General features: G+C 41.1%; 1 protein-coding gene across 11 annotated transcripts in view; it reads right to left on the reverse strand.

The window, feature by feature from the left end:
- The window catches only part of ACSL6 (acyl-CoA synthetase long chain family member 6), a 56814-nt gene that overhangs the window by 5957 nt on the left and 28846 nt on the right, over positions 1–22011 (reverse strand). For 7 of the 11 annotated variants that reach the window (XM_086851633.1, XM_086851634.1, XM_086851632.1 and 4 more), the window contains 14 exons: positions 21486–21664; positions 20726–20758; positions 19723–19774; positions 14759–14832; positions 11744–11821; positions 9030–9164; positions 7785–7919; positions 5950–6045; positions 5109–5181; positions 4628–4716; positions 3931–4047; positions 3531–3674; positions 2707–2808; positions 751–822 (listed from right to left, as the gene is read on the reverse strand). In XM_086851633.1, the coding sequence (XP_086707759.1) occupies positions 751–822; positions 2707–2808; positions 3531–3674; positions 3931–4047; positions 4628–4716; positions 5109–5181; positions 5950–6045; positions 7785–7919; positions 9030–9164; positions 11744–11821; positions 14759–14832; positions 19723–19774; positions 20726–20758; positions 21486–21664 (1379 nt within the window). Of the gene's footprint in view, positions 1–750; positions 823–2706; positions 2809–3530; positions 3675–3930; positions 4048–4627; positions 4717–5108; positions 5182–5949; positions 6046–7784; positions 7920–9029; positions 9165–11608; positions 11822–14758; positions 14833–19722; positions 19775–20725; positions 20759–21485; positions 21665–22011 lie in introns of all 11 variants that reach the window. The other 4 variants (XM_023936129.2, XM_086851630.1, XM_086851637.1 and 1 more) reach the window with 2 other exon arrangements.

A 22011-nucleotide genomic window follows, 5' to 3' on the forward strand; every position in this document is an offset into this window, starting at 1 on the left:
TTGCTATAATTTCATTTGCGTAGGTAACTGAGAAATTAAGAATAACACGGTTATGTTTAATGGTGCTTCTGCTCCACTCCAATATGGTGAATTACTCATTAGAATTATCACCCAGAAATAGTCTAAACAAAAGCAAAAAGGCCCTGGCTAATTATATGTAATGATTAAGATGTTCACTTTTTTAATCAGAAATAAGCATTTGACATTTTAAAATGGGGTGGATACTTTTTCTGTGTTTTTAATGCAATGTAATTCATGGTTGATTTCAGATCTCCCCTTCTGAAATGTTTGTAGCTCTATTGCAGAAATATTTACACAAGCAGGAAAGAACTAGTGCCCAGACTGAAAAGAAAGAAACCAGCAGTATTTCAAGGTCAGGTATAAGCATAGTAATTAGTGACCCAATTTCTAACAGAGCTTTCAGTGGCAGGAAAGTCAGACTCCTACAGATGTTTATCTTGACCTCTGCTTGTCAGTCTGGAGATTATCCATGTCCCTGATTTATATTTTGATATCTGCACCCTAAACTTTCACTAAATTTAATTCAAATTTCAAACATGGGTAGCAAGCAGAATCACATCAAATACATTTTTCCAAAGCAATAAATACAACTTGCCAGCAATAAAGCTCTTTCCAAAAACATCATGTACAGCTGCAACAAAGATTTTTAGTAACATCATAAATGCTGACAAATCCCTCTTCTGTACAAATTGCCTGTCTGACCACACTGAATGGTGTATTTCATTTTACCTGCTCAAAGGAGTGAAGCCCACTCTCCTTCCCTAACCGTACCATGTCTTCCATTATCGCTCGCTGCAGTTCCTGCATTAAAACACAGAAATTCCTCATGAGCTACCATAGTCAACTTTACATGCAATTAATGCTCACTGTTAACACCAAAAAAGTGTTTCTGAGTAAAGTTCAAGTGCCTTAATAACAGTTAATATATAATTAGCAAAATTCTATTGTAGTGTATAAATATTACACTTAAGTGTGGTGATATAGAGTGTCTCCTTGGTATGAAAAGTAAGGTTCTATTTTCAAACCAGCTATGTGACATAGAAGTTAGATTTGCAGTCCTTCAGCCATCTGCCAGACTTCAATGCAGAATCACTGCCCACACACACCAGTGGGATGGTTCAAGTGGCATCAGTATTCCATGATGTGAGACAATGCAGTTCCTCAGTATTAGAAAACATGTGTTTAAGATTAGAGTCCTTTTTATAGAATCATAGAATCTCCTGAGCTGGAATGGACCCGCAATATCTCTGGGTAAGATATCAGCCCTTTTACTACACAGATGGGGCCTGCAGACCTTAATCCTCTCTCAAGGGAGAGAAAATGAGTGATGACACATAGAAAAACAACATAAAACCAACAAAGTCAATTAAAAAAAGGTGAAGCCTCAGATAAAAAAAAAAAAAAGAGATGCCCTAATAAAGCTGAAAGTTCTATTGGTAGGGCCATAGCAATAAGCAATAATACACTAAAATATCCCCTTCCATTCATAAAAAAGTATAAAAAGATAAGGTGTCCAAACTGTAGAAGTGAGAAGAAGTACCCATGATACAGCAAAATAAATGCTAAAAAGACTGTGATCCCATGAAAAATTTGAACAATAACAAAAAATAAAGACCCTTTGCCTGCAGGGAGAGAAGAAAAAGACCTCTGCTCCCAGAAATAAAAATAATCACAAAAATAAATTTAAGAAACTTTGCTTTTAAACAGCTCATTCTTAAAATAATACCCTATACTTTAACAAAGCCCCATCATTTAACAACGCAGCTGTAGGAAGGCTGTGAAAATAAGAAGAGTTTCACAACTGCAAATCTCTTTCCAGACAGCTGCCATTTGTAAAAATAAAAAAAAAAAACATGAGAAAACTCTTTCTTCTAGAAAAGTCTCCATGGCATGGCATTAAAAGCTCCTCTCCCTACAAAAACTAATAAAAAATTATTGTAAAGTTGGTAACTGATTTAAAATCCCAAGTGTTATTGTCAGTTGAGAAAAAAAAAAAGTCAGACAAGGGGAGGAAAGAAATTCTAAAAGTTTTACTCTAATGCTTCTTATTCTTTTAGTCCTATTAATAAAGTTTTCCTTATACATTTTAAGTTTTAAGCTTGTTTTACCCTGTTTTATCCTAATCCAGATCTCATAACAAAAAATAAATACATACAGTAATAATTTTAACCATCACTAAACCCACCACAAGCCCCAAGAGTCATAACATGTGCCTGAGTGTTGTCCAAATGCTCCTTGAGCTCTGTCAGACTTGATGGTGTGATGGGTCCCCTTGGGAGCCTGTTCCAGTGCCCAGGCAACCCAGTCTGGGGAAAACCTTTTCCCAGTATCCAACCTAAACCTCCTCTGACACAACTTCAGGCCTTTCCCTCTGGTCCTGTTCCTGGTCACCACAGAGAACAACAGTGATAAAGTCTTATTTAGTTGTCTTATTAAGAAATTGAAGCAAACACAATCTCTCCTGCTGTACTGTTCTCTGTAAGACAGACTCTTGGCCCTCCCACGCTGCAGGGCAGAGGTCTGTACCACCAGTCAACACATATCACTAGATCCAGGTCAACCCTGCTGAATGTTCAGTGGGGAAATAATTCTTGTCACTGAAATTGTCATTCCTAGACACAGTATTGTGCACACATAATGCTACAGAAAAAAAAAAAAAAAAAAGTCTTTACTGCAGGCACAAACCTTATTTTTACAGAGTTCTGCATATGTTCCTTCAAACCCTCTTTTCTTTGCCCAACCTGGCATAACTTCAGAATCAGGTACCACAATTCCCACCAGGAAGGCCTGTAGGTAAAGGAGAAGGAGTTAAAGGTAAAAGCTGAACCACATTCCAGGCTCTACATTTAAGTGAATACACAAGACAGATGAATTTCTGCATGTTTACTACTTCTTTAGTTATGTCAACAATTTGCTAACATACCATCATGAAGTACATTCTGATGTCTGTGCCATTTTCTCAAATAAATGTTTGCCTGTGACTGTGCATTCACCAGCAGTTTTTATACCCTCAGTTGGGTTTGTGCTCCTCTTGGACATTAATAACTCACATGGCCCTGCAAGTCCCAGGCAAGTTCTGATGCCAAGGGAAGGCTCATGCTTGCGAGCCTTGAATGCAGAGGATGAATCGCCATCGTTTCAAAATCTGTAGGTGTGTGTATAAATGTGCAAATTAACAGAACAAGATTGTTCAGAATAGCCAGGCAGTGTGGGGGACAGGAGTGGCTTTGCCTTTGCCTGTTTTACCACAGGCATGGTGGCAAAGGACAGCATTGGAGAGACCCAAAGAGTGACACCAAAGCCAACTTAAAGGCTCTTTGTACACAGCATTCTCTAAGCTGGTCAGGGTCACACCAGCAGCTCAGTTCTTGCCTGGCTGTCAGCCAGCTCTGAAGCAGGAAGGAGACAATGCCGTGTGATCCACTCACATTTTCCCTTTGCTCATGCCCAGCTCTCTGTCTTCTAACTACTAAGAGTAAAGTAAGATTTTCTGAAAGTTTTCTTTGTACCTGCAGGCTGTCTCCATGGACATAGATCTGAGCAACAGGGTCACTGCGGATGTAGATGTTCTCTATCTTCTCCGGTGCAATATATTCTCCCTGAGCAAGTTTAAATATATGCTTTTTCCGATCAATAATTTTAAGGGTACCATTCTGTTAGGAGAAAGAAATGAGAATTCCCAGAGATGTTATTTAACCACAGAAACTCAGCAAGCAGTCTGTCTTTAAGAGATCTTTCAGTGTCCTGTTCTGCTGTCAAATGCTTCACTGACATATTGAGCTTATTCTGCCAAATATAAACTTAACCCTTTGTAAAGACAGACCTGCTTGTAAACCTAAGTTCAGTCTGTGAAAATTTACATGGGATAATACAATTCCCATTAGAATTCTGTGTGTGTCCAGTACGCACAGGTAACCATTTTCCAATGTCTCCTGTGTGAAGCCAACCCTCCTGGTCGAGTGCCTCAGCTGTTCTCTCTTCATCTTTCAAGTAACCTTTAAACACATTGGGTCCTTTCACACAGATCTGCAAAAAAAAAACCAGGGGTGATGATGAATTATTTTCTTATTCTGCTATAAATACAAGTTAAATAGTAACTCACAAAATTTGAAATATTTTAATGACTGTGCTCCATGAAACTAAAATAGATTGGGTTATTAAACTATGTATGTATTTTTTTCAAGCTAACGGAAATATGAAGTAGGGTTTGAAAAACTGATTTGTTTCACATTGATTTGCATTCCATTTGCAGATAAAAATAACAAAGTTATTTCAGTAAGTTTAAATTTTGTGTAGTATAGAAATCACAGTAATGTAGAAATCACAGTAATGTAGAAATCACAGCAATGTAGAAATCACAGAAATTCAGCTCTTCTTAACTGAATTAATTCAGTCATAGCAGTTCAAGGAATTAGGCTGCAAGTACTGCCACAGCTCCTTTTTCATTAACTCTTTGCTGCTCTACAGTTAAACTGCCATTTTCCTTTCCTGATTGCACTGTGTAACACATCAGCAACCATGAACCCAACAAAGGTAAAATGCTCCTATAAACTATTTCATACAGTGTTAACTAGTGAGATTTTGATATAAAAATGTGATTTTCTACCTCTCCTTCTCCTTTGGAAGCAAAATAATTCAGTTCTTCCACATCCTTCAATCTGATTAAGTTACAGGGCAAAGGGGCTCCTACATGACCTGGAAATCAAAGTTATCAAGTCATTTGTCATCTCTTCTATAAATAATAATTAACACTTTATCATTAGTTACTTGCACAATTATAGATACACTGATGTTCCTGCAGGAGCAAGATTATTTCTGTGCAGAAATAATTTCCTTAATTAAGGTTTTGCACTATTAAAACAAAATACTGACACCTCCTCTTTTGATATAAAACCTGTTCTGCAATAGCAGGGAGTGGTTTGGGTTGGAAGGGACCTTAAAACTCATCTCAGTCCAACCCCCTGCCGTGGGCAGGAACACCTTCCACTAGACCGGATTTCTCCAAGCCCCATTCAATGTGGCCTTGATGTTACAGTCCATAATTTTCTAATCAAATGTGCATTTCTTTTATTTCTTCAATTTATTACCTGATGTCCAGTCACCTGGAGTTGTAAAGGTACATCCAGCTGTGCATTCTGTTTGGCCATAGCCTTCATAAACCTGACAAAGAGACAGGTATCTTTAAAAGATCATAAAAGATTTCTCTATTACAAACTGAAATCCCAAGCATTGCCCTCTGTTTCACAGTCCTGTGAGCTGAGCCTGCAGCTGCCATGTGTGGGTGTCCATTTGCCATGGGGACACTGTCCCTGGGTTGTATTGTGTACAAAATTACATTTACAAAACTAGGAAAAAACATGGCTCTGTAACCTTGAAAACAGGAAGAAGATGAGTTGAGCACTCAGCCTTTGAGTCAGGATATATGCTACACTATGACAGGAACTTATTAATGGGGAAAAATAGGCAGTTTTGTGAGACATTTTGAAAATCCAGCCCTTTCAGTTGCCCTGAGCTTCCTATCACAGAGAATTAACACAGTGGATATCTCAAGTGGGTTAGGCTGACATCTGAAAATTAGCTCTCTCCATTTACAAGTGAAACTCATGAAGTTCCCAGTACTTGCACAAACACATTTAATTGCACATACTCAATTTGGTGCTGAGAGTTGGGTGGGATGAGCCTATAGGGCTTTTCTGGGAAATGCCCAGGGTGAAAATATCTCTTGTTACTGCCATCCCAGGGCTGTTCCCACCCCACTGAGCTCTGGGTGTACCAGGACTCCGTGGCTGCCCTAAGCCCTGCTGATGGATCCATCCTGGTACAGCTGTCCCAAACGTAGTTCTGAGGGTCTAACCCATCACCTTTCTTAAATATCATGTTTTCTTTCTAACAGTTGATAAACATCCCTGAACAGTCACACAAACCCACCTGGCATCCGAGGGCTGCGCGGAGGAAGCCCAGGACAGTTGGGGAGGCAGGGGCAGCTCCTGTCACTATCATGCGGACACACCCGCCAAGACTTGCCTGTTTGGTAGCAGGAGGAAACAAAAAAAAGCATCAGAGGCTACTGCAGATGGCAAAACCAGGAGCTTGCACAAAATGTGTTCTCTAGGATAGATGTGCAGGATTTCTTGCCCATGGCAAGGGATCAGAATTAGATGATCTTCAAGGACTCTTCAAACCCAGCCATTCTGTGGTTCTGTGATGTGGCCATGTATGGAAATACAAACTAGCTCTGAAGCTTTCCTGAGGGATAAAACCCCATTCAGAGTACAGAGACAGGAGTACCCATGCCCCTGTCAGGATAAGCTGCTCAGCCTGGGCTTCTGCAACTGCTGTGCCTGGGCAGGCTACAGACCTGGCTCTGGGAACTGCTGAGAAAAACAGACTCTTCCCCCATCCAGTCTTTTTTGCTTATTTACACCTCATCGGTTTTAATGAATTGCCTCCCAAGCCCTCTAAAATAATGTCCCTTTTTTAAGGCAGATGACCTTCAAATATTTCTGGAGGGTATTACATCAATTCCTGTGTCTCATTTTACTTCTTTCCCCTCTCCCTTCATTTCCTTTTCTTTATTTTAAAAGTCAAAAAGAAAACCCAGCACAAAATAAAACAAATGCTGACCGAGTCTGCCTGTCTCAACAGCCTGGCTTGCTCCCGGCTGGGTGAACTCTGCCGTCTTTACATACTGAGGACAGACCATAAGTACAGTCAATTTCTTTAGTTAAAAATAAAACTGTATGTCTCCAGATAAGTAATCTGATAAAAAAAAAAATAAACCAGAGCCTCCTGGAGTAGTACAGAGCCAGAAAAGACTGGTTTAAAGCCAGTTTAATATCTTTTTTTACTGAGATGTGTGGCAAACAGAAGGGCATTCTGATTTCTTTCCTCATGGTTGCTAAACCATGATTCATGTGTGCAATTTTCTTTACAACCTTACTCTCTTCCTAGGAGGAAAAGCAAGTTTGAATATGTCCAAGCGAAACCCAACCCTAAATCAAATCCTATTTGTTGAGATTTTGCAGAAAACTTTGGAGCAACATCTCTTTGATCAGTGACTCCTTTTTTCATGAAATTTTGGATTTCTGAATTTTGTCCCTAGATACCTTTTCTCGCCTGCAGGAGCACAGTTCTATCTGAGAGCTGAAAAAAAAATTTGGCACTGTTCTATAAATTAGTGATTTCTCAGTGCTGCTGAAGAGGGATATGGCCCTCTTAGCCCGCCTTGCATTTCTCCATTTCCCTCTGGAATGTTATCGCTGAGAGAATTGAAATTTTGACAAAATCCATGGTGTTTGAAAACCGAACAAAACAAAATAATAAATATGGCAAAACTTTATAGAGCAGAAAACTGTGCTCAGTTCCCTTTTTCTATTCCATTTTCCAGTCTGTTGTTCACTACTGAGTAGTGATCACCCACAGTTCATCATCAGGCAAATGGACTACACTGACTTTAAGGAATCATAGAATCATAGAATTGTTAAGGCTGGAAAAGACCTCTAAGATCATCAACTCCCACCATCAACCCAGCACAAACACCATCTTCACCACTAAACCATGTCCTCAAGTGCAACATCCACACACTTTTTTAACACTTTCAGGGGTGGTAACTCCATCACTGCCCTGGGCAGCCTGTTCCAATGCTTGACAACCCTATCCATGAAGAAATTTCTCCTACTGTCTGAAACTCCCTTGTCAGAAAACCAGTCATTGCTAGAACAAAAGAGTCCTTTGACTTCAGACTCACTTCTTGAATCACTTACCTGTATTTTATTAAAGAAAAGTTTATCCCACAAACTGTCATTTCTAATGATGCCGTTTCGAACTTCAGCCTTTTTCCGTCTGACCGCGAATTCCAGGATCCAGCGCTTGAGGGATGTGTCAGCCTGGCTGAAGATCTGCGGGAGCATGGGATGGCACATGAGGTGTCACAGAGAAGAAAGAGCACATCAACATCTGTTCTTCCCATGACACCCACCCAGCCAGGTGGGTACAGTTACATTTGCAGCAGAGGTAAACAAGGCTACACTGAGGTTTGTTAGTGGGGGAAAAAGGAATGATGTGTTTCACTCCATTCCCTCTTGTACATGTGGTTCCTTTGGGTGGAAAAGACAGGATGGTGGTGCAGGCTTCGACTAGATGGACAGGGCTGCTCTTACTATATAATTTCTGTGATAGGGTTCAGTGAAGTTCACACAGCCTGAGCAACAGGGAATAAGCAATATGAACAGGTATCAGTGGTGGCTGATGTGGTGATGGGGGCTAAATTTAACTGAGCTTTATCAGGCACCAGCACAAACTCCTCCTCAACAAATGAGAAACTCCCATTGCCTGTCCCCCTAATAAAGCACAGAAGCCCTGACCTTGGGGAAAAATTAAATCAGTAGCTTGTGCTTAAGCTTGTCTTTAGCAGTTAAGTCTTCTGAGGAATAAATATTCCCAGCTGGTCAAACAGATTTAACACGATGACCAGACGTGCCTGTCTTAAATACCTTGACCTTAGTTTTAAAGATTTCTAAATCCAAAAGCTACTGTTACATTTACACTACCTAAATCCTCAAAGGCTTTTTGAAATTTCTGATTTACAGCTGTTGCTGCCACCAGAACCCGAGATTTGAGTTTCAAATCCTGTTGAAGGGCACAAAAGTTTCTTGTGCAGCCAGGTTTGACTGATGTTTCTGTAATGAAAAAATCCCATATCTCTAGAAATGTCACTGGCAAGCTTAATGAGAACAGTAAGAGGGGAGTAAGTAAGGGTAAGAGGCTAATACAGAGGGATTTCATATTCACACATGATAGCTGTGTCTGGAGTCTGTGAAAATTTTAATACAGACTTATATACTGAAGGAGCTGTATCCATTATGCAAGGTAAGAATGTGTCTGGAGCAAGGCAGAAACAGTGTCATCTGCTTGAGAAATATCCATGACTAAGGGAATTCTTCCACATGAGTACTAAAGGGACGTAAACTCCATTGTTCCAAGAAGAGTAAAATCAAAATCCAACTCACCTTGTCATACATTCTGTTTAACAGCCGTGGCACTACGGGGAAGATGGTTGGCCGCAGTGCCTTCATGTCATCAGACAGGAGGCGAATATCTCCTTGGAAGAAGCCAATTCGCCCTCCGTGGCAGTATACAACAGACTGATGGGGAGAAAGAGGAACATATGTAACCCCTTTGCTTTCAATTCCCAAAGCAAAACATTCCTCCCAAGCACAGAAGCACCTTTTCTGAATTTCTACTCTCCAATACTGCAAAAATAGGACTTTGGAAAGACCATAAAGTAACAATAAAGTAACAATAAGTAACAATTTTGCACTGAATAGAAATATCCAGAGAGTTCTGGGCATTTTTCAGTACTGGCAATTCAGCATCTACCAAATTTGACACTTGTTCTGGAAGAACAAGGAATCAATGTTTTCAGAAGGGATTTCTCTTCATTCCCAGCATATGGGGATGGAGAAGTTCCAGTTATGGTCAGAGTCTGGATCAGAACATTTCTAATGCCCAGCCCTTCCATAGCAGCTCACAGCATGAGGACCTATCGTCAATACAGAAATGCAAAGTAAGAAACATAAAACATAGAGCAGCCGCCAATTTTTAGATGTTAATACTTTAGTTTTGTTTAAATACAATATAAACTACATTAGCAATACAGTGCCTGATCCTGTTTCCCAGAAATAGAATCCCACTTCATAAAAGATGCTTGACTTGTATGGAAACTACAAATCTAGAAGCCTTGTACTTGAAAACAAAGCAGGAAGTTTTCCTCAGATCAGAATGGAGCTCAATGTGTGGGATGGGGCAGAGGGGCTGCTGGCCATGAGCCAACTGGTAGCTAGTTACTGGTAATCAGTAACCCTACCAAAAAGCCATCACAGACTGGGTCAAACTGGCAATTTATCACTGAAGAACATTTGGAGACCAGCCCTTCTCCCACAGTTTTACAGTGCATGGAGGAGAAAGTGTTCTCAGCAAGCAGCTGTGATGCCAGAGCTGAGCCTTCCTGAGTAGACTGGAAACTTCAGCTCCCTTTTGTGGGCTTGTCTTCCCCAGATAACTAAGTTGAAAATTCCTTTAGAGACATCCGTGTCTTTTGTGCTGCTCTTAAAAATGTGCAATACTAACCAAATTGCTCTCTCTGCTGTCAGGCAGATAGAGACTGTCTCCATCAGCTGAAACCACAGGAATTTTACACGTGACGTGGGTTAAATGAAAATCACACTGCTGAATCTGTGCTTTACACTGCACATTAATTTAAAAAAGAAAATGTAACCAGTGTGCTCATTGGGAATTGAAAATAACTAGAAATTCTTAGCTTTAAAGAAGGTATCTGTATGATTTTAACTGTAAATTCCAGGAATGATTAATGTTGGCTAAAACTAGGTCACTGATGCAGTGCTTGCTGTTCAGAATGCTTTTGAAAATTACTTTTTAGCCCTTTTGAAAAAATTTTTATATTAATAAGCTGTTTCAGATGGGAGGATAAACGTGGACATCCTTTGGAAGCTGTCCCTTTCAGTACAGCAAAATCCTGTGAAATGAAAGCATTTTCAATGTTTCTAATTTGTTTCTGTCCCCCCATCAGATGAATTTTGAATAAATATATTGCTGTTTGCCTGAACAGTGCTAGCACACTGAACAGCTTGCCTTGCAAGTGGAGAAAGGCTGTGCTGTAATTCTCCAAATCTTTCATGGGCTTTTACTTCCAATTTGTGACATTTCTAACAGAGAAAAAATAAATTACTTCTGGCACAGATGTTACTAAGAAGTGGGAGGTTTATATTCAGATGCTTGTCTGACTCAGAAGGTATACCTTCAGTCTGAAACAGGCCTCCCTGAGAAAGTACAGAGCTGCAACTGGATCCAGATCCAATCTTCACATACTGGATCAATTTTAAGTTTGCAGCTTCTTGCTGGGAGACCTGATGTCTCACCTGCCTTGCCTAATTCACCAACTGCAGCACAAATCATCACCCTACTTTTTTCCCCAAAGAGACATGGAATCAGTTCTGTGGGCTGGCAAGAGCTAGTGCTTGGATCTGCCACAATTCCCAGGGAACACAGGCTCCAGTGAATGGCCACTGCACGCTGCCCTGCCAGGAGGATCACATGTATCACACCATGATCTCAGTTTCCTCTTTCTCAGTGTCTGCCAGGTTGGGGATTTTTTTTTTTGCAGATCATGTTATTTATGCAATAAAATCATTTTAGCTGATGTAGAAAATGGCATGAAATTATCTTGAATCACAAACACCTCATCGTAGAGTCCTTTGAAAAGCTGTCCCACAAATTGCTCAGGTAGCAGTAGCAGTAAGCTGAATGAGCAATGAGTTTGGCTCATTGTTGAAGGGTTATTTTTCAATCCCTGAGCCAGGTGTAAGCTGGAGAACTTGGGAAACTCTTCTGGACTCACAGCCATGTCACTGAGGCCATGGCTCTGGTGTTATGCACATGTCACTTCTGGAGTGCAAGCCTTTTTAGTGCTACAAGATATCTCTGGTTATTTAGTATTTTATTCATTTTATTTTGTATTTTTGTTGTTGGTGTGGAAAACAGGTGATTTCCACTGACACCATGACCTTACCTGTACCATTCTCTCAAACATGTGTGCTAAAGGCAAATAGGAAATGTGTACATCCTCACAAGTAGGAGACCACTGACTCTGGAAGAAAACACAAGGAGCCCCACAAGGCCTCGTCAGTTCAGGCAGGTTTCTTACCTGTATAACTCTTTCAAACATGTGAGCCAGAGGCAGGAAGGAGATGAGCACATCGTCCTGTCTCGGAAAGATCACTTTCTGCAGGTGAAGGGCATGGGAGACAGAAAGGAAAGAAACACTGACAGGAAGACAACAAGAAAGTCAAAAAATAATAAAAAGAAAAATGGCACCAGAGGAGCAAAAGGGTAAAGATTGTCAAGAGAGGAGGGAGCAGCGGACACAGGGAAGCGTTAAAGCCACAGCATCATGGAGCTCAGTTAGCAGGAGGAGTAAAGAGCACGCAGATGTAGACACAGGGCAATGCAGAGGGCTCTCCTTGGCAGAAGGCAGATTGTATCCACGCAGCTCACACTGGGAATGGAGGCTCACCCTGACGGAGAATCCAATTTTTATTCACTGCTTTCTACCAGGAGGTGCCGAGACCCTGGTCTGTGCTCTCAGCTGTGCACAGACAGCAGGATCCTGGTGCAAACCTGCAAGAGCCCCCAGGATCCCAGTGCTAACCTACAGGAACCTTCTGGACACCAGCAGGGCTCTGCAGGAGTAGCACTTTCCCACTTTGCATACAGCCCATTCAAGAATCACAGTTACTGGAGTCAAAATTAGTGATTTTTTTTTTCTTTTCCTTTGGTTAATCATTGATTTGAATCAGAAGGTGTGGAAAACTAATTATTTAATCTTAGGCTTCAAAAACTAATTACTTCTGTTAGTGTTTCTTGTAATTTTAAATTATTAAAATATGATTTTAAGGGCATTATGACTGTCTTACAGACAGGGGAAAGGGAAGGTTGGACATATTATTTTTAAAAAAACAGTGGCCAAAGTCTTGATTTTGCAGTTTTTAATTCTCTCTTGAAGGCTGGAATAAACAAAGGCCCCAAGAGTCTTACCTAACCCATTCCACAAAAGAAAATAACCTTTCTATCTGCATTTCCTACGGTACAGCTTGCTGTAATATTATGGATTAGAAAAACTGAAAGGTTGAATACCTGATAATTTCCATCAAGGCCAGTGGCTAGTGGAAAATGGGTATAAAAATCTATCAGCTCACAGTATTAACAGTTTATACCCACTTGCACCTCCGCTGCTCAGAAGGAATCAATGGCCCATGATCTGGGATACAGTGGAGGCAGATACAGGAGTTCATCCCTCAGGGAATATTTTATTGAAGGTAAATCTGGGCTGGTCAGATTTGGGTATGGCCTCCCAACTATCACCTACCAAAGTCAAACATTATTGACCATGTGGGTGTTCTCAGCATCCCATTTCATATTATTGTGTCTGTCAATCTGAATGAAGCCATTAGGGCCTTCAGATCTATTTATACATTATTTCAATTTGGCTTCATTTTCTGCAAACACAGTAATGCAAAACTTTTAATATCAACCAGGGTTCTTTTTTTTATTATTGCTCTAAGGGCCCAGACAAAATAATCTGGTTTTAAATCAGACTAAAATTATGCCATTGAATAGCATTTCACAGTTGGCACAGTTGTCCAGTTAAATTTAAAAATACAAACAGCTTCTTGGTGTTAGAAAACAACCTTACAATAAAGCTCTGGACTCACTAAAAAATATGTCCAGTTTGCAAAAATCACTGAACTAAGCAAAACTGCCACAAGAACTTGCAAACAACAAAACCACAGAACTTCTCAATTTCTTTCTTTAATTTATACTACTTTCAAGTCTTTGACACTTTATTTCATTATTGTGGTCAGACATTACCCAAATCTTGTGGATCAGCTACAGGCATTTACCCTCTGCCAGCAATACTCTGGTGACTGGAGATACCAAATTTACAATCACACCAGACTTGGGTCTCAATCTGATACCTTTGAAATTAACCAGGTCCCACTGCCATCAGCAAACACTAAATCCAGTTTTATGGACCAGTCCTGGAAGATACCAAGTTCTCTCAGCTCTAAATTAGTGCACTTCCAAAACAAACATTCCTGCCCTTTGAAGCTGGGGCCCGTCCACGCCTCAGCTGTCATTTGTCCCTCTTGCTGCCACTGAAGCCATGGAGAGCTCCATGCTGAGAAGCCCTCATTGCAGCACTGGCATTTCATCCTGCACACTGTGGAGGCACAGTCCTGCAAACATTGGAACATGTGAGTTCAGCGGGATTCCTTACAAGTCTGAGTCATCACATGTATGAGTTTCTTTACACCAGTGATCCAGAAATCTCAGAAAATTCAAGGATTAAATAAGACTGCAGTAATTTCAGCATCAACAATAAGACCAGTATGAGGTAACCAACTGTCCATCCCATGTGCATGTAACTACTTTATAAAATTGCCTGTTCACTACCAGAAGTTAGATTATTTATATTTGTTCTATATAATGTGTAAAATCCTTACTATGTCATGGTAAACTGATTCTGTTTCCTATATTGTTTCTAAACATGAATTTACATGTTGTATGAAACATATTATGAAGTCACTTGGCCAGCACTATGCTGTGCTCTATTAGAAATCTGTATAACAAAAACTGAGATATACTGGAATATCAGTGAAATTAACCATTAAACCATTTACTCTTGTAAAAAATCATATATGTTCATATATATATGTATATATATATACATGTATATGTATTTATACACACACACTTTGTATGCAGAGAGATTTCAAATATATGACAATATTTTTGGGCACAATGGGACACAAAGAGCACAAAAGGAGCTTGAACTCCTCTTCAAGCACCAGTTGCAATTCTACAGGGCTTGTATGCTCTCCTAATTATTCAAAAAGAGTTAATGAATTGATTTACAGAAGTCAGCATTGTTTCTCAGATGCCCTTAGTGCCCTACAGAGCCTGGGAGCCAGGGCTGGAAAGAGGATTTAATGCCTTCCAGTACTGTAGATTCAGCCTTGCTCCATTCCCATGGATTTGGCCCTCTGAGCAGGAAAAATGTCATCTTTTATCTGCAAGAGCGTACTTACAGCCCGTGCAGGGCCACAGCTTAACCCACACACTCTGCACATGGCAATGTTTTCTAGTTCAGGGTAATCACCTCCGTCACTTTCAAAAAGCCTGAAAAGTCTGCCACCACGTTTCCATGGGTCAGCATAGCACCTTTGGGATTTCCTGCAAGGAAACAGAGAGGGAGTTTAAAAGATAAGCCAGAAGGTAAATTTCAAAAACTTAAAAAAAAACCCGAAACAAAACAAAAAAACAACAAACAAACAAACAAAGCCCCCAAGAAATGGTAAAAACATTATGTTCACATTTTCAATTTTAAAACATATGTATTTTTTACCATCATTTCTGTGCACTACTACGCACCAAAAACACTTACTGCAATACTCAAAACTTAATAACATGATACTGCAAACAGAAATATTTCTCTTGGAGACTCTGGAAAACAGGTTCCAGCAGAAACAGCCTAAATGCAATTTCTGAGAGAGCTTAGATAGAGCCACTCAATGGGTACAGCCATCAGACTTGGCTGGCTGTTCCAGCCTATTCTGGAAGGATTTATTTCATCCAGATTTTGACTAAGAATGATCTTGAATACCAAGAAACACTGTTTAAAAGCCTGATATACTCTTACTTAGCCAGTACTCTGGATAACAGGAGAAATGCAGAGAGCAGTGCAGGTAAAAATTAGGCTACAAGACCCTTTGGGACTGCAGTTAAGGGAAGCTGTGAATAGTAGCAGCAGCAGAGGTGCCTTGAAGACAAGCCCTAAACCCATTAGGGAGTCAGCAAAGCCCCTGTGTGTTGTGTTCCACAGCTGTGCACTGCCCCTGCAGCATTTCATCCAGCACCAGTAGGTACCTCAGCACCATCAATATTTGCCCTTTTACACTCCTTTGGTAATGGTACACTTCTTGCATTTCATATCTGTTTGGACACCAAAACACAGTGTTTGTTAAGCAGCAAATACACAGGCTGAAACCCTCATGTTCACAAAAAGGTGGCACAGAGGGCTCTGCATGTCCTCCTGTCACAGTACTGTCCCTTTTCATCACCCTCCAAGGCTTTACTTGTGAAAAGAAGGTGTAACTCAGCTCCAATAAAGATTACGGGGCCAGCCTCTTTCCAACATGTTTTCTAAGCAGATTGTTTTAATTCGATCACGCCACTGCCACGTAGTTTCTGCTGCTTCATGCAAAGGCAGATCAGAGGAGCTTTACCTGCAGCTGCCCCACGTGTCCCCTGTACACTGGGCATGAGCAGCCTGGCAAAGCTCCTGCAGTTAATGTAACAAAATTGTAAATCAGCCAGAATTTCATTCTGCCTTCCTCAGATTAGGAAGAGACTGGGGTGCTCTGTAAATATGTTTCAGCACAGGAAAATATGTTTAGTCCTCTAATTTCAGAACAGTTTGAGGGCTACATTGCTAGCAGCCCTCCAGTGTGGGCATGGGCACATTCAGGACCGAGTCCTTTGTCCTCCCAGCATTACGACCATCACTCCTACTCAATCTCCCAAATAATTAAAGGCAGGCATAAACAGCAGTAGCAATTGTTGCATACATTTATTGCAATGGAACAGGATATTTTTAACACAATGTATTACACTGAAAATCCCTATTTGCTGTTCCGAGTGTCTTGAGTAATTCAGTCCCAAAGACTTGCAGATGAACATGGTGCACAGGAGGCTGGTTTGGTCTCATCCAAAGCTCAGGGGTGAAGCTGACAGCTTTGCCAGCCAAGCTGCTCCCATTGTAACTTGTTGAACTAGCAGGCTCACAGGTGTCAAATCAGCCTGGCAGGTTATTGTCACAGCTGGCTGCACACATGGATCCAGGGTCCAAGAAGAGTCCATGAACAGATAGATGTCAGTTGTACATACACAACACAACTCAAAAATCACTTGTGTTGTTGTGTCCAGCCAAACACATGTGCTCAGTCCTTGCAGAGAAGCAGCTGTGCTCCTGCAGCATTGCAAAGCTCAGGCACCAGTGGATGTGCTCAGTAATGGTTTGGAAATTCAAAACTGTGCCCTCTGGCACATACATAGTCCCTGCACTTTTTCTGGAGGATTTCCAGTGTTCATTGATGGGCTGGGTGGGGCTTGGAACAAACCAGTCTAAGTGAAAGTGTCCTTGCTGCGTCTGGGAATTGGAACTAGACATGCTTTAAAGGTCTCTTCCAAGCCAAACTATCCCATGATTCTATGAGATTTCTCAGATGTTTGACTTATTTACTTGCTCCACCTTTGACTTGAATGCAGATTCAGTATCTCTGCCATGCCTGGAAGCAGTGTTAACATCCTGACTCCCTCCTCTGCATCCCTCTCGCACAGGCTCAACATCCTGGATAGGCTGCAGTAATAATGGTGTCTAAGCAGAGCAGCAGTGTTGGAGCCAGGAGAGCCTCCAGCAGGAGAAATCCAAAACAAACAAAGCTGTTATGGGACAGCTGCAGCTTTTTGGGTTGGGGAACTCCTGTAAACTTTAACCTTCCTTAGCAGTTCTAAGAGTTAACCTAGCAAAAGAGGTGCCTCTTTCTATAAGCCCTTTCCCAGAATTACCACTTTGAGAGAAGAAGGCTGGCAGGGATGATGCTTTTCTATTTAAAAAATCAATGCAATTTCTGTAACGCTGTTCTTGTTTAATTTACTCACAAAGACAGGCCCAGTGAGTGTCCATTCTGTAGAATGGATACCTTGCAATCCATTAATAGCCCAGGAATGTCAATTCCTCCTTATCTTGGTGCCAGGCTTGTTTGACAGTTCTTATAAGCAATAGTAGAACCTTTAAAAGAATAGAAAAGCATTTTTCACATTGCCAAATGGGTCTTTCAAGTGCTCCAACACTAATTTGATGGTGTATCCATCAGCATTCTGGTATACAAGCACTTTCCTCCCCTGGGGAGGTCTGGCAAAAAGGAACATGCACTGCCAGGATGGGAGAAACCACCGGGAAGCAATTTTTATCCACCTGGTTACCAGTGGATCCTTGAGAGAATGACAGTGGATTTCTCTGGAGTAGCCAACATGAAAAATTGTATCCGGACAGTTTGGGGATATCTATGTGCCTTTGGCCCATTTCCAAGTGCTAATGGCTTCTTGGCACAACCATGGAAGATGGTCTTGTCATCCAAGATAGCAACCTCAGCCTTTCTTTTCTCCCTGGGGAGGCATTGGAGCATCTGATCCTATCAAAGAAAAGCAAGTGTTAAAGTCTGCTCCTGGGGAATTTTTTCTAAATCTACAACTTTTCAGGTGACAAATTCCACAACAGAGATTTTTTTTCGCACCACACAAAAATATTTAAAGCCTTTTGGAATTGGAAAAGGCCTAGAGAACATATCCTTTGGAAGAAAATTCTAAATTTAGTCATTAAAAATTACATGGGCTATATAAAACTCTTACATCAAAGCACAGTGTAGAAAACAGACCAGAGTGATGATGCAACCTCTAGGTAAGGCAGAGAGTGATGTGCAAAGTCCTGCAGCAGCAGAGAATGGCTCATGCATCACAAAGCATTTTTATGAGGGGGTTCAGTTCAAGGTAATTTGCAAAATTGGAAATCTCTGGTTTGGATGGGAGAAGGAAAATGAATTTCCTGGTTGTCCTGTTTCTGCAACTCTGGGCATGTGTTTAAGGAAAGCACAAAATCAGAAACTGGCCCATGATTGCATCTGCAATTAAAAAAAAAAAAAAAAAAAAAAAAAAAAACCTTCAAAAGAAACCTTCTCTATGCAGAATTTCTTATTTAGAAATAAAAGATATCAACAATAATGTGACTTGAAACAATAATTGCTCTGTACTTGAACATCCACACAAACACACTGTGCCCTGCTGTATCCCTACTGCTCCCATTTGCTCCTGGTCACTTTGCACTCACTCTGTACATGGCTGTGATGTTCACATCCACCACTGAGTTCAGTTTTTCCTGTTTAGGAATTCCCAGTGTTGGAACAAAGCTGAGTCACAAACTCCTTCCCCTCAGTTCTCTGCCCTGGGCAGTCTGAAGTGCAGATCTCAAAACTAAGGACCATGCACAAAGGTAAAATAGCCAAACCCTTTTAATACATCTTTAGTTTATACTTGGAGCTGATAAAGCAGTTACCTACCTGGTCTGAAGCACAAGCCTTTCCTGGGAGGCAGAGGATGAAGGTGTTCCCTTGTGCTCAAGCCTGACCCACCATCTGAGAAGCACCAGCAGCTCCCAGCATCTTCTGCTGAGACCAAACTGAGGATGCTTTGGTGTAGGAAAATGTGCTCTCCCAAGAGCACAGGTGGATCTGGAAAAGCTGCTCCAGCAGTTTCTGGAGCATGGACCTTCTCTGCAGGCAAGTGCAAAAGCAGTTTCCCAAGCAGTCATGCCTTGTGCATACAACTTTCAGGGAGATGTTACGGAGGCTGAGTTCTCTATGAGTAGGAAATTCCTGCAAGCTGATGAAGACCAAGATCTTCACTGCCTCTGCTAAGAACAGGCAGGGAAATGATGCTGCTCCTCTCTCCAAGAAAAGGCAGCCAGCAGCACACGAGTACCACCACCATGGGCTGCCCAGGCTCGTCCCAAACCTCCCCAGCATTAGGTGTCACGAGCAATACACAAGAAGAGGAGACAGAGGTTACAAGGACCTTGGTGAGGCTGGAGACATCAATGTGCTCAGGATACAGAGAATGGAAAATTGTGGAACCACATTTTAGAGTTTTGGGTTTTTGTTTTAAAACATTTGCAAGAGATAAATACCAATCAACCAAGTGCTTCACGACTACACAGCAAAACACATAGCATAAACATATAGCAGACACATAGCTGGATTTTCAGACAACTGGAAAATCATACTGACAAAGTGTATGTCAGAGAATTCAATTGAAAAATAAATTATTATTATTTTTTAATTTGCATATATATATATATATATACAGAACCTATATATTCTTAAATATTAAAAATGCCTAGAAACATCATTTCCATATCAGTATAACAGCAAGCTCGCATGTATGGAGGTGGGATTAATAATTAATTTCATAAGCTATTCTAAGATTTCAAGATTAAAGTGCCTCTTTTACCTGTAGTGCCACTAGTAAAACAGACAATTGACAGATCTTCTGGTCGAGGAGGCTAGAAATGCAAAAGGAGATTAGGAAAATCACACAAGACAAATAAAGATGTGTCAGTGGTAGAGACTGTTGGCATTGTAGAAACCTAAACCTATTTTTGCTCTGGCATAAAAAGCTATTCCCCTCAGCATATATAACCAGGTTTCTTCAGCTGATGCAGACTCTATTCCTCCCTTTATGCTGTGCTCCAGCTGTACTAAGGGCATGCTTTAGTGTTCATCTCACAGTTAGTATTTTCCAAGCCACCATCTGTATCTGTAGATGAAGACAACTTGAGACAATTCATCAACTTCCAGATCAGTTCTGGAAAGAACTCCACAACAGGGGACAAGATTCCAAAGCTGCTGATTGTTCCCATTTCCAGCAGCATCTCTGTATTCTCAGCACCACCCCATACATGCACTACTTTGGGTCATGAATGACTAAATAAGTTTGAATATCAGAAGCTGCTTTTGAGAGTTTTTTATGAATACGAGCAGCAAGTGAAAAATACCAAAGCAATTTTCCCAAAATATCCCATATAAATACTGCCAAGCAGTGTTTCTGAACTATAGGAGCCCCAGCAGAAAGTGAAGGGTATAGAGACATTCCCCTAGTGTCACTACGATAAGGTAGTGGAATTAGGGTATCTTAACAATGGCATTTAATTACTGTCCCATTAACATGTTAATAGCAGGATGAGCTATCTCAATTAAGTGTTCCAGGTGGAGGGAATAAAGCAAATATTGCACATTGTTCCCTATGGGGGTGGTGAAGCTCTGGCACAGGTTGCCCAGAAAAGCTGTGGCTGTCCCATTCCTGAAAATGTTCAAGACCAGACTGGACAGGACTTGGATCAACTAAAACACCCATGGAAGGTGTCCCTGCCCATGACAGGGGGTTGCAAGGAGATGAGCTTTAAGGTCCCTTCTGCTGCACTTGTAAGTGGGAAAAGCAAAATGCCAGCACTCACCACAGGCACATGTCGACTCTCACGGCCACAATCCTGGAAGAGATTAAAGTAACAAAAGTGATTTACACTTGAATTCCTGCAGTGTAACCCACTTGTTAATAATCTGCAAACCACTAAGGGAGAGTGTGAGCTAAAGAGGACAAATTCCTAGCTGGCACTGAGGTCATCTTCACTATCCTGAGTTTCTTGCCTTAACTGCAGTGCCTTCCTTGGATTTCAAGTAGTGTTTGGGTTGTTTGAGCTGCATCCAGGGTGTTTCAAACAAGTGCGAGGCTCTAGGCTACATGTAGTGTGGGTGAGGGTCCATAGTGACCAACCAAACACTATATACCATGATGTGACCAGACAATGGTTAGATAACTTGTTTTCCTACCCCTAATTCAGCTGAGTCTCTTTCCCATGATCATTTTCTACTTAGCCAAAGTAACAGGCCTGAGCCATGATTTTACAAGGCCTGCCTTTTGTAAAGTTTTACTTATTGGTAACATTGTAGGACAGTGTTGCAAACAACAACCCCCTTCCCATGCTTAAATAGCAGCTGATAGCGTATTTGACAAAGAATTCAAATGTTGGCTCTGCTATCAACAAAGAATAACACCAAGAGGCAAGTGCATCCAGCATCAGTATTATCAGCCACAAGCTGCTCTTTTGTGCTCTCCAGACACTGAACCTGGCACTCAATTCACAAGTCTCTGTACACTGTACTGTCTTTTTACAGATATTACAAGAAATAGTAAAAGGAGAGGGAGAGCAAACTCACTTCTACCTCCTGCATGGTCTGGATGCGAACCCCACAGCGCTTCCCTCTCTCTGTCAGCTCCTTCTCAAATGGGTCCATCAGGATGATAAAGCTCAGGCCTGGTGTTTCTCTCCTCTCCACATGGTCAAGGAGTAGCCTGGCTTTTTCAGGCTTGTCACAAATGACCGTGGAAATGTCAGCTGCAAGAAAAACAGCCAAACAAAGTGTTCGCAGTAATTTTTTAATGCAAGACTCTGGCTTATAGCTAACACTGCATCAGCTCTGATACTCACTCCAGGCTACACCAGAAATCTCAGCATACAACACGTGCTTCTCTTGAAACATGAAAAAAAATGCAACCTTAGCTAACCTAAATCAATGCCAAAGATGTAGCTGACATTTATGATTATTCTGGGATTCAGTTCAAAATATTCCCACATGGATTAAAAAGTCTAGGAGGCAAAATATCAAGCAGAACAGGAGTGGGTGGCCGTGGAGAATTCCCACATCCAGAGCAGCCCTTATCCATGGCTATGCACAACTGGGC

Source organism: Cyanistes caeruleus, chromosome 15, assembly GCF_971803275.1.
Source record: "Cyanistes caeruleus chromosome 15, bCyaCae1.hap1.1, whole genome shotgun sequence".
NCBI classification, from domain to species: Eukaryota; Metazoa; Chordata; class Aves; order Passeriformes; family Paridae; genus Cyanistes; species Cyanistes caeruleus.